At 36.6% G+C, this 18334-nt stretch overlaps 1 protein-coding gene across 2 annotated transcripts in view; it reads left to right on the forward strand.

Moving 5' to 3' along the window:
* The first annotated feature begins 8217 nt into the window (after positions 1-8217).
* Positions 8218-18334, forward strand: part of SRI (sorcin) — a 32809-nt gene continuing 22692 nt past the window's right edge. Inside the window, exons 1-5 of one of the 2 annotated variants that reach the window (XM_053714018.1) lie at positions 8218-8377; positions 14605-14691; positions 15004-15073; positions 16451-16494; positions 16847-16994. In XM_053714018.1, the coding sequence (XP_053569993.1) occupies positions 8336-8377; positions 14605-14691; positions 15004-15073; positions 16451-16494; positions 16847-16994 (391 nt within the window). In that variant the 5' untranslated portion in view covers positions 8218-8335. The remainder of the gene's footprint in view (positions 8378-14604; positions 14692-15003; positions 15074-16450; positions 16495-16846; positions 16995-18334) is intronic. The other variant, XM_053714020.1, reaches the window with a different exon arrangement.

The following is an 18334-nucleotide window of genomic DNA, read 5'->3' on the forward strand; positions in this document are numbered from 1 at the left end:
CTAAACGGATATGTGTGGGCTTCCAGGTCAACCCTGATAGCAAGAGGGTATAGTCCTAGGGAGCGTAAACGTATACTCCAACAACGGACTGTGACCGGTTACGATCTCAAGGGAGCTCCTGCAGGTAGCACACTGCTATTGTGTGCTCCATCTAGCTCCTCCTTCCAGGAAGTCCGACCAAATAAATATATTATTAATAATCTTGTCCTATGCTAAAGGATATAGATCTTTCATTACCCTCTCATGTTTATCACATTTGATGTTAATACAATCACTGACATTTGACTCTTGCCACACATCCAGACTTTGCACGCTTTCAATTACTGACACTAAAATCAGCTGTGTAAGTTTGTGGGTGGGTGGCTGAATGATGCTTCTGATTGGGTATTATATTGTATAAAGTGTAGCAGTATGTACTTGATTTTATACAGCCTGATGAAACCGTGCTGTGACACGGAGAAACACGTTGCTTTTTAATACCTATTTTTTTTATTAAACCTTTTATCCTTGTACCTGCTGCTACACTGTGCTGCTAGTTCATTTCTGAACACTATATCCTCAAGCTGAAGGGACACCCTTGGATATCCCTTGCTGACTCCCCCTGGTGGGATTGAGTGCACGTTGGGTCACCACCTAGGAACCTGACCCTTCTTCACTTTTCTCTCCTGGACTCCCCCTGGTGGGATTTTTGGAACCTTGTGATTACCTCTGTGGGACTACCCTATCCTGCTCATTGCCTGTGTGTCTATCGGACGACTTGAGGTTCCGGTCTGCCTTATTGCACAATCTGTGCTTTACACCACGTGAGTAGCTATTTGGCTATCTTGTACATTGTCCATCCTGTTTTGCCTGATCTGCACCATGTGGCGCCCTCTATGCTTTGGTTTTTAGGATTTCGTAACTGTGTTACTGTGGCATAACACACTAGAGGAGCTGCCGTTCATTTATCTGCAACATCCACTTCAGCACCTTGTGGGATTTTATATTTGCACACTGGACAAGATTCTGTGGTTATTTGGACACTTAATTATTATTATTCTAATATTTTTTATTATTATTTATATTTATTTTTATTTCTATTTTTGATTTTGATTTTTTTATTATTTTTTTAATTCAGGTTGTTTCACTATGAGATTTATCTGTCAATTATCTTTTTGACATTATGCGGATACACACAATCATTACTATTATTATATATAGTTATAATTCCATCTTCACATATTTTTTGCACTTATAAGTCAATGGAGTGAAACACTTTTTGGTAGAATCACTCATATTTCAAACACTTCACTTTTGAGGAAATATATATTTTTTCTTAAGAAATATATATTTTATCTAAAGAATAAAATTTTTTGTAACATATTTTTTCACTAGATTTATTAGAGATTTTTGGCGCCTCTTATTCACCACCTGCTAGATTTCCACTGGCTGTGTGTGTTTTTTTTTTATCCATTTGCAGACTAATGATGTAGTAAATATTACATCCTTAAAGCTGGTTTAAAGCCTTTACTGCCAGCTGCAAATCTTATAAAGATATGTAGAGGAAGCACAGAAAGGCGTTGGTGTGTTTTACAGTTATGGCTATAATACTTATAATGTGTTTAAAATTAAAATATTTATTAAATTATATGTATTTTTAAATAAAGGTGTGAAGATAATATTGATCATTATTATGTACGGTTTGCATGCTATATTTTGTCTCAGAGTACTGGTGCCCATAGGAAGCTACAAAGTTTAAGCTATTTTGTCATTTATCGGTATTATTTTACAATGCATATACATTTGACTTAGTATTTTTCAGTTACTGAGTTGGGGTAATCATGGTAACACTACCTGTAGTAATTGGTGTTCATACCTGCAGCTCCCACCGGATGCCATTTGCATTGTGTTAGAGGTAGTCACTGTTCTTCATACCAGCACATATACAGAGCTGTGGTTGTAAAGCACTAGCTTACTGTAATGTGCTATCTGTGGAGTAAAGATATTAGATAGCTAATATTTACAAGTCAGTGATTACTGTAGTTCTGCAGGATCAGTCTGGCAACTCTAGTAAAGTAAGCAGCAGTTATGAGGGTGGTGGCTTTGTGTTGTCAGTTGGTTTTGTGACATTACATAAGCCACTCTTATGCATTACATAAGCCACTCTTCTAAGGCTGTCACCATGACAACGGGGCATCACATTATACCATGACCTTTTAGTTATGTAATTTGTGTTGCTTTAACATAAGATGTTTAATTATGCAAAATAAAACAACTTTGTAATATACTCATTATTTATTTTGCCCCTTATCATGTAATTTAGCTCTGAAAATTGTACATTGAGTTGGAACTGCATCCTGTTGACTTTCAGAGCTAACTCTGCATTAAATATTTTCCTAATTGGCTTTAATATATAACAACTACAACAAAATGTACTTTATACTAACTTAATGGCAATGATTAGCCTTGTTGTCTGCCGAGTTTCCAGTGCTTATATGTTGGAAATAGAATATTAAAATTACATCAACTGCTTTGGTCTGGTAATATCTACAGAGCTGTGGCTGAGGAAAAAAGGTAATCAGCTGCACTGGCGGTTGTAATATAAAAATCCAAAATTTATTAATTCAGTTTAAAAACAAGGTACAAGCAGGCTAGGCAGACAGAACATCCTAACATGTTTCGTGCCAAACACGGCACTTAATCATAGGACAGGTGTTCAAGGTATGGCCCCTTCCTTTTAAAGGGGCCATATCCAATAGTATGCTAAGTACAATTTAAAAAGACAGTACTTGGAAAACCTATGCACTAGAAGGGAAACAGGGGTAGACAAGTGCTGGGGCCAAATGGGGAAGTAAAAAAGGACATCATATGAATCACCCCATAATGTAGTGCAACAATTAATAAGTAAATACATAAATGAATTACATTTAATAATGCTAGTCTATTATGTCTAAGGGCAATAAGACTGCTATTACTCTAATTTAAGCCTAAGGTTCTCTTAGAGCAACATAAATGGTGATGATGTAATAGAGTAAATGCACAATAGGGCTTGCTATAGCATGTGTATTGACTATAGTGCTTTAAGTATATACATTTGAATAAATGAATAATAAAAGAAAATGGATGATCAATGAATTATTATTAAATTAAAGGCCTGTCATTATCTATTTCTGATTGGGATACAAAAATATACAGATATATACAACAATAACTCCTTGGTGATACCCCAAAACATTAAACATGCCGGTACCATTCATTTAGAGTAAGTATTATGTGCTCCCAACATGAAACATTATATATCATAATAGATAAGACCAAAACAGAAACAGAAATGAGAAAAGTCACTTATTCAAAGTAATAAGACATATTCCACTCTCTATTTAAACCTGAGGGAGTTACAGTTTTGAGTTTATGTATCCAGTATAACTCACGTTTCTGTAATAATTTACATTTATTCCCCCCCTCTAATTGGAGCTTCTATTTTGTCTATCACCATAACAGTTAACAGTGCCTCATGAGTGAAGTGTATTTGATTAAAGTGTCTCGCCACAGCGGAATCCTTGTTATAATTCTTGGTGTCATTAATGTGCTCCCTGACCCTAGATCTGAGTTCCCTCGTCGTTTGTCCGACGTATTGAAGGGAGCAAAGATTACATTCAAGTAGGTAAACAATGAATTCACTTCTGCAGTTGGCATAAAAATTGACCATGAAATTTTCCCTGGTTACAGAGCTGGAGAAGCTATTACTTTGTTTAATGACACCACAAGTGATGCAGAACCTTGCTCCACACTTAAAAGTGCCTTTTTTCTTTAACCAGTTGGCTGCTTGTTTTCTATTACTGGTAACCATACTAGGAGCCAGTTTAGTAGCTAGGGTAGGGGGCTTTTTAGAGACAAATTTACAAGACTCAGAGATATTACACAGAAGTTCATCACTATTCAAAATGTGGAGATTGTTTTTCAAAATCTTACAGATATCATTAAATTGTTTAGAATATTCTGTAGAAAATACCACAGAGTCTCTGTTAAATTTGCTCTTCTCCTTTTTATGACCAATAACTTAATAATAATAATAATAATAATAATAATATCAGAGATAAAAAACAATCAGAAGTTATTGGTCATAAAAAGGAGAAGAGCAAATTTAACAGAGACTCTGTGGTATTTTCTACAGAATATTCTAAACAATTTAATGATATCTGTAAGATTTTGAAAAACAATCTCCACATTTTGAATAGTGATGAACTTCTGTGTAATATCTCTGAGTCTTGTAAATTTGTCTCTAAAAAGCCCCCTACCCTAGCTACTAAACTGGCTCCTAGTATGGTTACCAGTAATAGAAAACAAGCAGCCAACTGGTTAAAGAAAAAAGGCACTTTTAAGTGTGGAGCAAGGTTCTGCATCACTTGTGGTGTCATTAAACAAAGTAATAGCTTCTCCAGCTCTGTAACCAGGGAAAATTTCATGGTCAATTTTTATGCCAACTGCAGAAGTGAATTCATTGTTTACCTACTTGAATGTAATCTTTGCTCCCTTCAATACGTCGGACAAACGACGAGGGAACTCAGATCTAGGGTCAGGGAGCACATTAATGACACCAAGAATTATAACAAGGATTCCGCTGTGGCGAGACACTTTAATCAAATACACTTCACTCATGAGGCACTGTTAACTGTTATGGTGATAGACAAAATAGAAGCTCCAATTAGAGGGGGGAATAAATGTAAATTATTACAGAAACGTGAGTTATACTGGATACATAAACTCAAAACTGTAACTCCCTCAGGTTTAAATAGAGAGTGGGATATGTCTTATTACTTTGAATAAGTGACTTTTCTCATTTCTGTTTCTGTTTTGGTCTTATCTATTATGATATATAATGTTTCATGTTGGGAGCACATAATACTTACTCTAAATGAATGGTACCGGCATGTTTAATGTTTTGGGGTATCACCAAGGAGTTATTGTTGTATATATCTGTATATTTTTGTATCCCAATCAGAAATAGATAATGACAGGCCTTTAATTTAATAATAATTCATTGATCATCCATTTTCTTTTATTATTCATTTATTCAAATGTATATACTTAAAGCACTATAGTCAATACACATGCTATAGCAAGCCCTATTGTGCATTTACTCTATTACATCATCACCATTTATGTTGCTCTAAGAGAACCTTAGGCTTAAATTAGAGTAATAGCAGTCTTATTGCCCTTAGACATAATAGACTAGCATTATTAAATGTAATTCATTTATGTATTTACTTATTAATTGTTGCACTACATTATGGGGTGATTCATATGATGTCCTTTTTTACTTCCCCATTTGGCCCCAGCACTTGTCTACCCCTGTTTCCCTTCTAGTGCATAGGTTTTCCAAGTACTGTCTTTTTAAATTGTACTTAGCATACTATTGGATATGGCCCCTTTAAAAGGAAGGGGCCATACCTTGAACACCTGTCCTATGATTAAGTGCCGTGTTTGGCACGAAACATGTTAGGATGTTCTGTCTGCCTAGCCTGCTTGTACCTTGTTTTTAAACTGAATTAATAAATTTTGGATTTTTATATTACAACCGCCAGTGCAGCTGATTACCTTTTTTCCTTTGCTATTTTTGCGGCGGAACCGGCCGCTTTTTCGGCTTGCACCCCCTCTGGCTTCACACCAATTGCATTCCCCCTGTGACTTCCGGTGGCGTCTACAGCCAGCAACGGACTGGAGCGGCAGTTGTCTATGGATGTTGTAGAGCTGTGGCTGAGCCTAAAGGGGACGATTTATCAAGTGTCTGGCGGACATGATCCTCTGTAGCGATTATGTCCGCCAGACATCGATAAATACCGACAGCATATGCTGTCTGCATTTATCATTGCACAAGCAGTTCTGGTGAACTTCTTGTGCAATGCCGCCCCCTGCAGATTCACGGCCAATCGCTAGCAGGGGGTTTCAATCAACCTGATCATATTTTATCGGGCAGATTGCTGTCAGACGCCTCAGAGGAGGCGTACGAGTTAAGGAGCAGCGGTCTTAAGACTGCTGCTTCTTAACTAATGTTTCCGGTGAGCCTAAAGGCTGGCGCGGAAACAGAAGTATACGGCCCCATTCGAGGTGCTATGTCTGTCATATTTAATAGTAGATTCCCCACATTTAGAAGCCTTTATGTCTGTATCAATTTTATATTAATTATAATTGATCTGAACCATACAAATAGGATGTCCAGTATTTTAGCAAGCTGTCCAGTACAATCTGTACTAAAATACTGGACACCTCTGTAAGCTGAATTTAAAGGGCCTTCTAGGCCTTTATGCATTAGAAATATGGCTAAAAAAAAAAAGGTACACTGTGCATTTTCTATTATATGTGTTGCAGGCAACCATGGGGGTTCAATCATTGCTGTGTGTTTACTTCTGCAGCCAAGGGGGTCACATCACTACTACGTACATGTGTTACTGGCAACCAAGGAGTGAAAAAAATAAGTGGTGGGATCAAGGGTGGGGCCTAAGGTTGAGCTTTTGTGGGGACATTGTGTGAACCCAAACATGTGCCGTGTCTAGTCGCCTATAGGTCGTCCGGTATTTTTATGGAGCACAGCTGGCAACACTTGCCGTGAATATTAGAAGTGTGGTGTGCAGCTGCAAATAGCTAGGCTTACCAGAAGTCCCACTTTTACTGGGATTGTCCCGGTTTGGAGGCGCTGTCCCAGTGTCCCACCCAGTTGTTCATTCTGTCCCAGTAGGGTTGCCACCTCCAGGTTTCAAATCAGGTTTCAGACCACCTTTAACCCGGACACATTATTCAAAATGACTGGACTGTGGCTCTTCAGCATAGTTGGATGCTGGTACTTTGCTACATACAGCCCTGCTTAGCTTAACGTTCGTGTCCTTCAAAGTTTACATTTAGTAATACAGGCTGAGTGAGCAGCATAGGGTTTTTTTTAATTTTGTAGTACAGTACTACTTGGTTTATTTTTCTAAGAATTTAACATCCCCCCCCCCCCCCGACCCTTGGTGTCATTGCCGGTAATACACCTTTAGGGGAATCATATGGGTATGACTAGGAAGTACAGACAGGAAGGATTGTTGGCCTGGATCTTGCTTTACTTCATGCAGGATAGCATTTTGGCTGTAATCTTCCTGCATTATGGTATAGAGTAGCCTCTTAAACAGCTTTAGCAGGTACGTGCTTCTTTTTTACTTATTTCATACAATGTTGTATTTATGCCTTATAAGTATTTGGCTCTGTTCCTTAATTAGACACATAAAACACATATTACACTGCAGATATTAAATTGTGAAATTGATAATTATGAAAGTGATAATTATGCTTGATGTTTGGCATTATTTAGAATCTGAGATTTAGATTAATGACTTATTTGCCATGACAACGTAATGGTGCCTTTTTCACTAGGGGGTGGTGTTATGGTCTATTTAAACTGTGTGATTCACTTGTTTGACTGAGGAAGGGTAGAGTATCCATGAAACATTACACACATAAAATCTACTACTTTAAAAGGACTGATGATTGCCACGCCCCCTTGACCACGCTCCTGACCACACCCCCACTGGCACCGCACCAGATGGTCCCAGTTTCACCTCTAAAAATTATGGTAAGCCTACAAATAGCGGACTTCTAATTACCAAATAGTAATGGCAAAGCCTTGTATGTCTGTTATTCTGAACAAAGGGGATCCCAGAGAAGGTTTTACATTCGTTTGTTACAACTGCACAAGTGTAAAGTTAAATCATTTCAGTGAGAAACCCAGTTTGAGAAAAAGTTGATTTTTTTTAAATGATATTGCATTTGGCAGCAAAAAGGTGAAGGGCTTAAAATGTGAAGAGTGCAGGGGCTGAGGGGAAAACCTGCACATTATGGGTACAGCCTTTAAGAGCTGGAAGGGTTAATCAACAGCATGTAAATCAGATGTGAAACATAATATAGTATTTAACAAGTAAATACCAATAGATCACGTGTAGGCTGCCTGTATAAAAAGCAATGTGTTTCAAATATGACTTCAAGACCTTTTACTATTCATTTTCTTTTGCAAAAAAAATCGTATCTGAGAAAAAGGAAGGACAATTCCTGCTTTATCTTAGTCTTTTAAAAGTGCTGCATGCAGCAAAACGTTACCACAGAAAACTATTACACATTAACAGATCACTGACACCTAGGTTGCAGAACCGTACCCATTTTATGGGATCACACAAAGTCCTTCCAGGGATCCCGGATGCAGCTCACGCCCACTATTATAATCAGGCAGTGCAGAGTGCAGAGGGAGTGGCTGGGTGTCGGTGCTAGAATATTAGTTTATAGCAGGAAACGCCCGGATACACTTCACTTTTGCATTCTCACTGTAGCCATGGCTTACCCAGGACAACAACCAGTGTACTACCAAGGAGCGGTGAGTGCTACAAAAATGCGCCGTTTATGTGAGGCCTGAGTTTTGTCCCATTAACTGCTAGAGAGGACCGTAGCGAGTCTGGCAGACAGCCAAGAGCTTAGTGTGCAAAGTTAAGGTTATAATGTTGATGAATTTATATTTATGGGTCTTCTTGGTGGAGGGGGGTAGTTTGTGAATTGAATCGTATTGATATGTGTGTTACAGTATTAAATAACAGCACAGATTTGTGTTTTGCATCTGTATCGCATTATTTGTGCCTAGAGGCGTTCAGTGGGAGGGGGAGGCACGATATCCCCCCGGGTACCAGTTGGGATTGGCTCACATCCTGTGCTAGTGAATGCTCGTGCATGGGAGGTAAATTCCTTCAAAAAACGCGGATTTTTTTCTTTTGTTACATGTTCTTACAAAGTTTGTAAAAAAAAAAAACCCAACAATGCGGAATTTACCTATTTGTCTTGTGTCCTGTAAATATATAAAAAAGCTTTCACTTTATTTCAGTACCATTATATTCTACAGAAAGACATCTAACAAGACCCTCCACATATCAGTGCTTTATATTAGTAAAGTGTGTTTTTTTTTCTGGCTACCAGAATGCATCTGTGTATCACCTAAAATGTAATGTTAGTGCACAGACGAATTAAAGGGACACTGAACCCAAATTTTTTCTTTTGTGATTCAGATAGAGCATGAGATTTTAACACCTTAATGACCACAACACTTCTCCATTTTCTGTCCGTTTGGGACCAAGGCTATTTTTACATTTTTGCTGTGTTTGTGTTTAGCTGTAATTTTCCTCTTAGTCATTTACTGTACCCACACACATTATATACCGTTTTTTTTTTTCTCGCCATTAAATGGACTTTCAAAATCTAACATTATTTTCATCATATCTTATAATTTGCTATGAAAAAAAATACAAAATATGATGAAAAAATGGAAAAAACACACTTTTTCTAACTTTGACCCCCGAAATCTGTTACACATCTACAACCACCAAAAAACACCCATGCTAAATAGTTTCTAAATTTTGTCCTCAGTTTAGAAATACCCAATATTAACACGTTATTTGCTTTTTTTGCAAATTATAGGGCCATAAATACAAGCAGCACTTTGCTTATTCCAAACCAATTTTTTTTTTTTTTCAAAATTAGCGCTAGTTACATTGGAACCCTGATATCTGTCAGGAATACCTGAATATCCCTTGACATGTGTGTGTATATATATTTTTTAGAAGACATCCAAAAGTATTGATCTAGACCCATTTTGGTATATTTCATACCACCATTTCACCGCCAAATGCAATCAAATTAAAAAAATTGTTCACCTTTTCACAATTTTTTTTTTTTTCACAAAGTTTAGGTTTCTCACTGAAATTATTAACAAACAACTCCGTGCAATTATGGCATAAATGGTTGTAAATTCTTCTCTGGGATCCCCTTTGTTCATAAATAGCAGACATGTATGGCTTTGGCGTTTTTCTTTTTGTTAATTAGAAGGCCGCTAAATGCTGCTGCGCATCACACGTGTATTATGGCTAACAGTGAAGGGGTTAATTAGGTAGTTTGTAGGGAGCTTGCAGGGTTTATTTTAGCTTTAGTGTAGAGATCAGCCTCCCATCTGACACATCAGACCCCCTGATCCCTCCCAAACCACTCCCTCCCCCACCCCACAATTGTCCCCGCCATCTTAAGTACTGTCAAAGTCTGCCAGTACTAAAATAAAAGGTATCTTTGAATATTTTTAATTTTTTAGCATATTTACATATTTGGGGCCATCTTGGGTACTGGCAGCTGTCTGCCAGTTTGCAAAAAGAAATGGTTTTATTATTTTTTCTGTAGTGTAGCTTCCTCCCCACAGACCAACACCCCACCAGCCAAACCGATCTTGCTAAATTAAATATAACACCCCCCCCTTTTTCCCTACTTCTAACTAAAATATTTCTGTAGTGTAGCGCGCCCGCCCTGCCTCCCCGCGCGCATGCATCAGAGAGGGTCATGTGATTAGATGAGAGAAAGTCATATGACTGGGTTTTACTCTCATCTAATCACATGACTTTCTCTCATCTAATCACATGACCCTCTCTGATCCAATCACAGAGTACCACAGTGTATTTAAATTCATGAAAGACCAAAATGAGCATCTTGATAAAGGCCTGACTAGGCTGAAACGCGTAGAAGTTTGCTCATAACTTGTGAAATTAAGTAGTAGGTAAGGTGGTTGAGACCAACTCTAATGCACAGAGTTGTTTTTTCTTGGAAATACCATCATACCCATGATCTACTTTCTTCTGTCCAGCACTGGAATCTGAATAATATGGACGCTGTTACAAACTTTACTTGCAATACAACTGCTTGACTTACATATGCGGTAGGTGCGGTGCATTGAGCCTCTTTAATATATGAATTGACTCTATAAGCGTAATTCCCACATTTGTTAAAAGCAGTCTGATTCATTTTAACTTCAAAGAAACGAAGTCTGTCGTTGCTTATCATTACTCCTGCACTTTGACCTCCTGACTGGAACCTGCCCACAGCACGGGACATCCCGCAAATACGGCTGTGAATGTGTCTTTGAAATTTTAACTCTCAGTCATTGGATACAAGCCAGAAGATTCTGCAAGCTTTTCGCTGTTTTATAAACAACGCAGAGGGAATCATCCAAGTTATACCTGCAGTCATATAAACAGCTGGATCAGACACTCTAATCACTGGCCTGATTGTGAAAGGACGGCAACATTGACTCTGTTTCAATTTTAACATTGTGTTATTTTGCAACATATTAATATTTTTTTTTCAGTTACTTACAGCACTACACACTGATGTTTTACAATTTATGTTGATTCTTATCCTATTTTAATTGTACTATTTTACTTTGTATTAGATGCCGGCATCGCTTATTGTAATACAATTATAAACTTTTTTATTATTGTGTAATCCACATTCCTTATATAGTTCTTTACCTCTCATATGCTGTTTTTTACAGCGCGTTCCCATATCCCCTTGTTCTTTGTCTATTTTGGTTTGATGTTAGGAGGTGCACTTACCTTTTGGGAATAGCATTTGACATTTGAGTGTTGTATCTTATACTTTCCCTGTTTTGATGGACTATGCATTATGAAGGGTCAAACATATCGCCTGCAAGAAAGTGCTGAGTTAGCCCTGCACATTGCATAGTTAAGGGACATAAAACCTAAAAAATATTTCATTATTCAGATCATGCAATTTTCCAATTTACTTTGTCAAATTGATTTAATTTTCTTGGTATCCTTTTGTTGAAGGAGCACAAAAGCCCTACTGGGTGCAAGCTGAAAAGATCAGATGAGCCAATAGCAAGAGGCATATATGTGCAGTGACCAATCAGCAACTAGTTCCCAGTAGTGCGTTGCTTCACCTTAGCTTATTGAGGTATGCTCTTCAACAAAGGATACTAAAAGAGCAAATTAGATAATAAAAGTATATTGGAAAGTTGTCCCTAAAGCATTCAAAGTAAATTATGTTTGTAATTAACATGTATTAGCAATTTTGCTGCTAAAGCTTATAAAAATCATGCTAAACCTTGCAGTAATGTCACAAAGAATACGTCCGTAATACACACAGCTAGACAGCAAGGCTTTTCCCCTCAATTCCTAACTAGTTTCCTTACAGCCAGGCCCTATGCTAAAGCTGTCTGTGTAATGTTTAATCCCCCTCACCTCACACTTTGCAGTGCATAGGATACGTGATACACATATATTTCCCTACAGAGAGAATATATCAGGCAATATAGGAAGCATCACGTTAGCAGTATGTACGGTCGGATATGGTAGAGACTTTGAAGCTAGTTGGTCGTTAGTTTCAGGATCATAAGAAAATGGGTGCCGATTTTGGTGTGTGTGTTGGTTGTGCGCGCCTGTTGAGTGCTAACGAGCAGCGGAGCTCAGACCGTACCCACCGCTAAACCATGCAGTGCATAGGATACGTGATGCATTCACATAGTAAAACCACTTACTTTCTATACAGTATTGCCTGATATATTCTTTTAGTAGGGAAATATACATGTCCCCGGGAGCACGAGTAGAACAATAAAACACAGCATCGCCTGCCCTGCAAGAGTTATCCAACTTTGCTTATAAATGTTTATAAATAGGTGAAAAGTAATAGCATGTATGCCACTATCTATTACTCGGGCTGGTAATGGTTTTGCAAAGTGCGAGGCGAAGGGATTAACCATTACACAGACTGCTTTAGCATGGGGGCTGGCTGAAAGAAAACTAGATTGAGGCAAAAAGCCTTGCTGTGTATTACGGATGTATTCTTAGTGAAATTACTGCAAGGTTTAGCATGTGTGTGTGTGGTGTGTGTTTTGTTTTGTTTTGTTTTTGTTTTGTTTTTTTTTTAGCTTTAGCAGCAAAATTACTAATACATGTTAATTGCAAACATAATTTACTTTAAAAGCTTTATTTAAATAGCCTTTTTTGTGTATAATAGCCTAAAATAGAATTGCAGGTGATCATTGTGCAGGGCTAACTCCGCTCTTCTTGCAGGAGACACTCAGTGGCTTTGTCCATTGATAATGCATAGTTAAAGGGACACTGAACCCACATTTTTTCTTTCATAATTCATAGCATGAAATTTTAAGCAACTTGCTAATTTACTACTATCAGTAGTGCAGCAATGCACTACTGGGAACTAGCTGAACACATTGGGTGAGCCAATAACATGAGGTACATATGTGCAACCACCAACTGGGTGCTCCTGAGCTCACCCTGGTATAATTTTCAACAAAGGATACAAAGAGAACAAAACAAATTAGATAATAGAAATAAATTGGAAACTTGTTTAAAATTGCATGCTCTATTTATTTGAATCATGAAATAAAAAAATTGGTTTTGTCTCGTGTGATGTATCGCTATTTCCCACAATAAAATGTTATAGGGTGGAAGATGACTGAATAACTTCAAGGTCATTGCATATTTAAAACAAATTTATTTCAAGATAATAATCAGTATAAATGTATTTTTTTTTATATATATATTTCATAAAGCTTGTTATGCTCATAGAAAGTCTTGGATTTGTTGCCCATGATCATAAGAAAGTAGGGTCATTCAAGCAAATACATTTTCAAGGTCAATGCAAAGTCATCAAATGGTGTAATGTCACTCCCTTATATTAAATAGAGATGTACAATAAATAGTTCTTGCGGGGCGTGATTTGTGTTTTGTGTTCTGTTTCTATGGAACGTTAAAGGTTATCCTATATAGCGTTGGTAAGCAACAAATAGCTAATGACACATCACCAGGATGTGAGAAAGTATTTTGACAACTGTAGCTGGTTAATATTAAACTACAGTTAGGGCTTGTCACATGTGTTGTGTGTTTTTTTTTTTTGTTCTTGATTCCTTGTTTAACCCCTATGCTGGCGTTAAACACTGTTGTGCTCACACAATTGGATAAAAATAAAATCATTAACACATTAAAGCATTTGCTTTTTGAATTCTTTGCTATTTTAATACAGTCCCACCATGTCCCTTTAAACAGTTAAAGGGACACTCAATCAAAATTATACTTTCATTATTCAGAGCATGCAATTTTAAACAACTTTCTAATTTACTTCCATTAACAAAATGTGCACAGTCTTTTATATTTAAACTTTTTGAATCAGCTCCTACTGAGCATGTGCAAGAATAAGTGTATATGCATTTGTGAATGGCTGATTGCTGTCACATGGTATAGGGGGAGTGGAAAGGCATAACTTAAAATTGTCAGGGAAAAAAAGCAGCAGAATTTTGAGTGCCTATGGAAGCCTAAAACCTAAATATACCACTAATTATGACATTATTCAAAATTAAATAAATATACATAGCATATAATCAGCATGGATACAATTTACTTTTTCTTTGTTCACCTCTGCAAATGTGTCCATAGATTGTGTTGTGCTTCCTGGACTTGAAAGCTAAAGACATTTTTTTTAAGTGTTTCTAAAACATTTTGCGATGTGTGCTAAAATGTGTAATATTTTCAATTTGATCAGGGTTTACCCCTAGGTTTTAACTTTTTGGTTATTCTATATACAAATGACACTGTCTGGCTCTTGAAAAGTATGTCTGACACCTAAATATTTTTACTGGCTCCTAAATTTTTAAACCGATTTGTCGACCACTGTATGTTGATTACTGAGCCTGGAATACTATTTAGAGGGATAACTAAGATGAGTCTCTGTTAAAGGCTTATTTGGTCTTCATTTCCTTAGCAGTACGGCGGAGCACCTGGTGGACCAGCTTATCAGGGACAACATCAGGATCCATTGTATGGCTACTTTGCATCTATTGCAGGACAAGTAAGTGGTTTTCTCTTGTGTTGGTAGAGAAATTATAGTATGTAGCAAACAGACAAAGCTATGTAGTTGTGAAATATTTTATCTCCTGGAAAAAATGTAACGTTAGGTGTTAACTTCCTTTCAACAAAATACACATAGTGTCTGGTTTAAAAAAAAAAAAAAAAAAAAAAAATTCTACATGGATAGAGGTTCTAAATAATATTTAAAATTTTACATCCACTGTAAATAAATATCCTATTGCCTGCAATCATTTTAGTAGTGTATCAAGAACGGTTACGGTTACAAAATTCACTTATTTACTTTCTTTTTAAGGATGGTCAGATTGATGCTGAGGAGTTGCAGCGATGCCTCACCCAGGCAGGATTCTCTGGAGGCTATAAACGTAAGTGCCCTTCTGGTGTATAGGCACAAGGTTTTTTTTTTGTATACTTTTCTTATTTATCACTGTTTTTGTGTAGATTATGTGGTTTGTTACTGAATATTTTGTATGTGTTGCGTATACAGCTTATTTGAAGATTGTGTGTGTGTGTGTATATATATATATATATATATATATATATATATATATATATATATATATATATATATATATATATATATATATATATATATATATATATATATATATATATATATATATATATATATATATATATATATATATATATATATATATATATATATATATATATTTCTCTTTCTCTACCATTTCGTTAACAAACACCTAGAGGTCAGCAGCAATTTTGCTTAGTTGATAAGCGTTCAGTAGTCAGTTATAGATTACATATAACCTGTTTGGAAATAGTCAGTAGTTTTTTTGTTTTGTTCTTGGTTTTTTTTTGGGTGGTTTCCTTCAGAGACGGCATACAATTTTAAAAATCTTTCCAATTTTATTATTAGCACTTTTTCTTTTTCTTTGCTGCTCCTTCTACAAAGGATACAATGTACTACTGGGAGCTAGCTGATCACATCAGATGAGCCAATGAAAAGAAGCATGTATGTGCAGCCACCAATCAGCAGCTAGCTCCCAGTAATGCAAAGGTGGATAAATGTACTAAGTCTGGAGAGTGTGTTCCTATCTGCGATAGATATATAATTATTATTATTATTATTTTTTTATGTTTATAATAGTTATGCAAAAAAAAAAGTTTTGTATATGGTCCATTTTTATATAGCCCATCTGGGTGTGTTTTTGTAAAAATGTATAGTGTTTCTTATTTTAAAACCTTGTGCTGATTTTCAGGCTCCAAAGTTTTAGATGTATACAGATTTCAGACTAATTCTGTTTGTATGTGTCTTTTCATATACAAGGGGGGGGGGGGTAGTAATGTTATTAGCCCCTATAGTGGGTGCCCAGGCTTATTTAGAAGCTCCCAATTTAGCATAATGAGAATTTCTTAAAGGTTTTATACTAAATTTTTAGATCGGTATCTGCATTATTTTTCTTTATAGTAGTGTCTTGCATGCAGTTAAATGAAAACTGGTGTTTACTGCCCTTTTTTTATTTTAGGGTGATGTGGGCAACCAGGCATGGACCCAGTAGCCTAGAGCTTGCTGATGAGGCCCACACATTGAGATAAAATTGTGGGGTTTTTTTTTTTTTTTTTTTTCCTGGGCTGGTGACATTTCATGGAAAAAGATATTATATATTTGTGTTCTTTAGTTGACCACTTCTCTCTCTCGACAATATATTGGATTAGATTATTTCTAGCATGTTTATTATAGTATCAGTAGATCTCAATCATGTTTTTCTTTTCAGCTTTTAATCTGGAAACCTGCAGACTTATGATCTCTATGCTGGATGTATCCTTTCTATAAAAAAAAAAAATCTTTGATTAAAATCAAAGCACATACTTTTGCTATACGGATTGTATATAAATTTTTTTTTTTTTGACTAGTGTCATTTGTAATAAATATAGAAATAACTATGCACTAGTTTGTCAGATCTTTAGAGACACTGCTTGATATATCTATCTTCCCTAACCTCGCACACACATCCCTCCATTCTCCAAGTGTTACTACATAACTTCATTCAGCCTCTTTTTGCTTTGTTCTCTACCTTTTTAACATTTTGGGTTTAATTTAAAAGAAGTTATAATTTCCTGTATATTCTAAGTTAATTTAAAAAAAAATTAAATTCCTTAATAATATTTAGAGGGATATGTCTGGAAAGATGGGTTTTAATGAATTCAAAGAGCTTGGTGTTGTAATAAATGGCTGGAAACAACATTTTATGACTTTTGACAGTGATCGAAGTGGGTCTGTTGATGGACAGGAACTGCAAAGGGCTCTCGGAACAATGGGTAAGTGGAGACTACAGTAACATCCTCATTATTAATCTGTTAAAAGTAATTTCTTAGGTCCTATTTATGCTCTTTATTTCTGTTAAGGAAAGTTATCCTAGAAATTAGATAATTGAAGGGACAGCTTACCCTAAAAAAAATTCTCCCCTTTAAAGTGAATGTAAATTTTGATGCTAAAGTGCCCGGTTTTTAAAAATTCGATTAAAAACAGGGGCACTTTAATTCATCAAAATTTACATTTCACTCCTGTTGTGGGGGGAAAAAAACTTACCTTTTTAATATTGACAGCAGCTCCAGCTTCCTCCACCCGTTGCAAAGCCTCTTCCTGGGTCTAAAATGAGGAATCCGGCTTCCTCCAATCACAGCGTTGATTCAGACACTGATTCCCCGGGGGGAAGCTGTGATTGAAGGATGACCTATCCATAATTTCTGACATTGGAAATGGCTTGCGATGACCGGAGGAAGCTGGAGCTGCTGTCAAGTTTAAAAGGTAAGTTGTCTTGAGTTTTTTTTTTTTTTTTTTTTTGTTTTTAACAAGTTAAAATGTAAATTTTGATTAATTAGTGCCCCTGTTTTTAATCGAATTTTTAAAAACCAGGCACTTTAGCATCAAAATTTACATTCACTTCAATTTGTTGCAAATGATCTATTTTACCTGCTGAGTGTATTGAATTGTTTACAAGTATCTTGTTTACCCTTATTTTGGCATTTGAAATAGCCGATTTAGCATGTGGTATCCCCACCTATACTGAAAGTTTTTGGACTTATGTCCAAGTTATTAACAGACAATGTAAGCCAGCAGAAGAAATTACCCTCCCAGTGGGGGGTTGAAGAGATAACTAATAATTTTATACACACAGAGAAGTGCACTCACAGGGACGAACAACTGGCTCGATATTATTGTTAGCCTGTTCTATGGCGATTTACCACCTGGGTGCAACTTCTTTTAGCCCAGTAATGCTTTTCACAGAGTAGAACTTTCCTGTAGTATATCAGTCTGATCCCGCCTATTACGGTCAGTCCAGCGCCGAAATACCAGGCAATTCCTCTCTAAACAAGGAACACAGCAACGATCGTTTCGGCCTTCATTGGGCCTCGTCAGTGAGGTGTAGCAGTGTCCCTCTAAGCACACTGAGAAAGGAGTCAACGTCTGGTTGCCCCTTTTTCCCATAGGGAGACTAAAAACACACAGAGAGAAGTGCACTCACAGGAACGAACAACCAGCTCAATACCATTGTTGGTAATGCTTTTCACAGAGTGGAACTTTCCTGTACTATTACGGTCAGTCCAGCGCCGAAATACCAGGCGCTGGTGGTAATAATTTTCCAGTGTTCTCTCTA

Source organism: Bombina bombina, chromosome 5, assembly GCF_027579735.1.
Source record: "Bombina bombina isolate aBomBom1 chromosome 5, aBomBom1.pri, whole genome shotgun sequence".
Classification (NCBI taxonomy): Eukaryota; Metazoa; Chordata; class Amphibia; order Anura; family Bombinatoridae; genus Bombina; species Bombina bombina.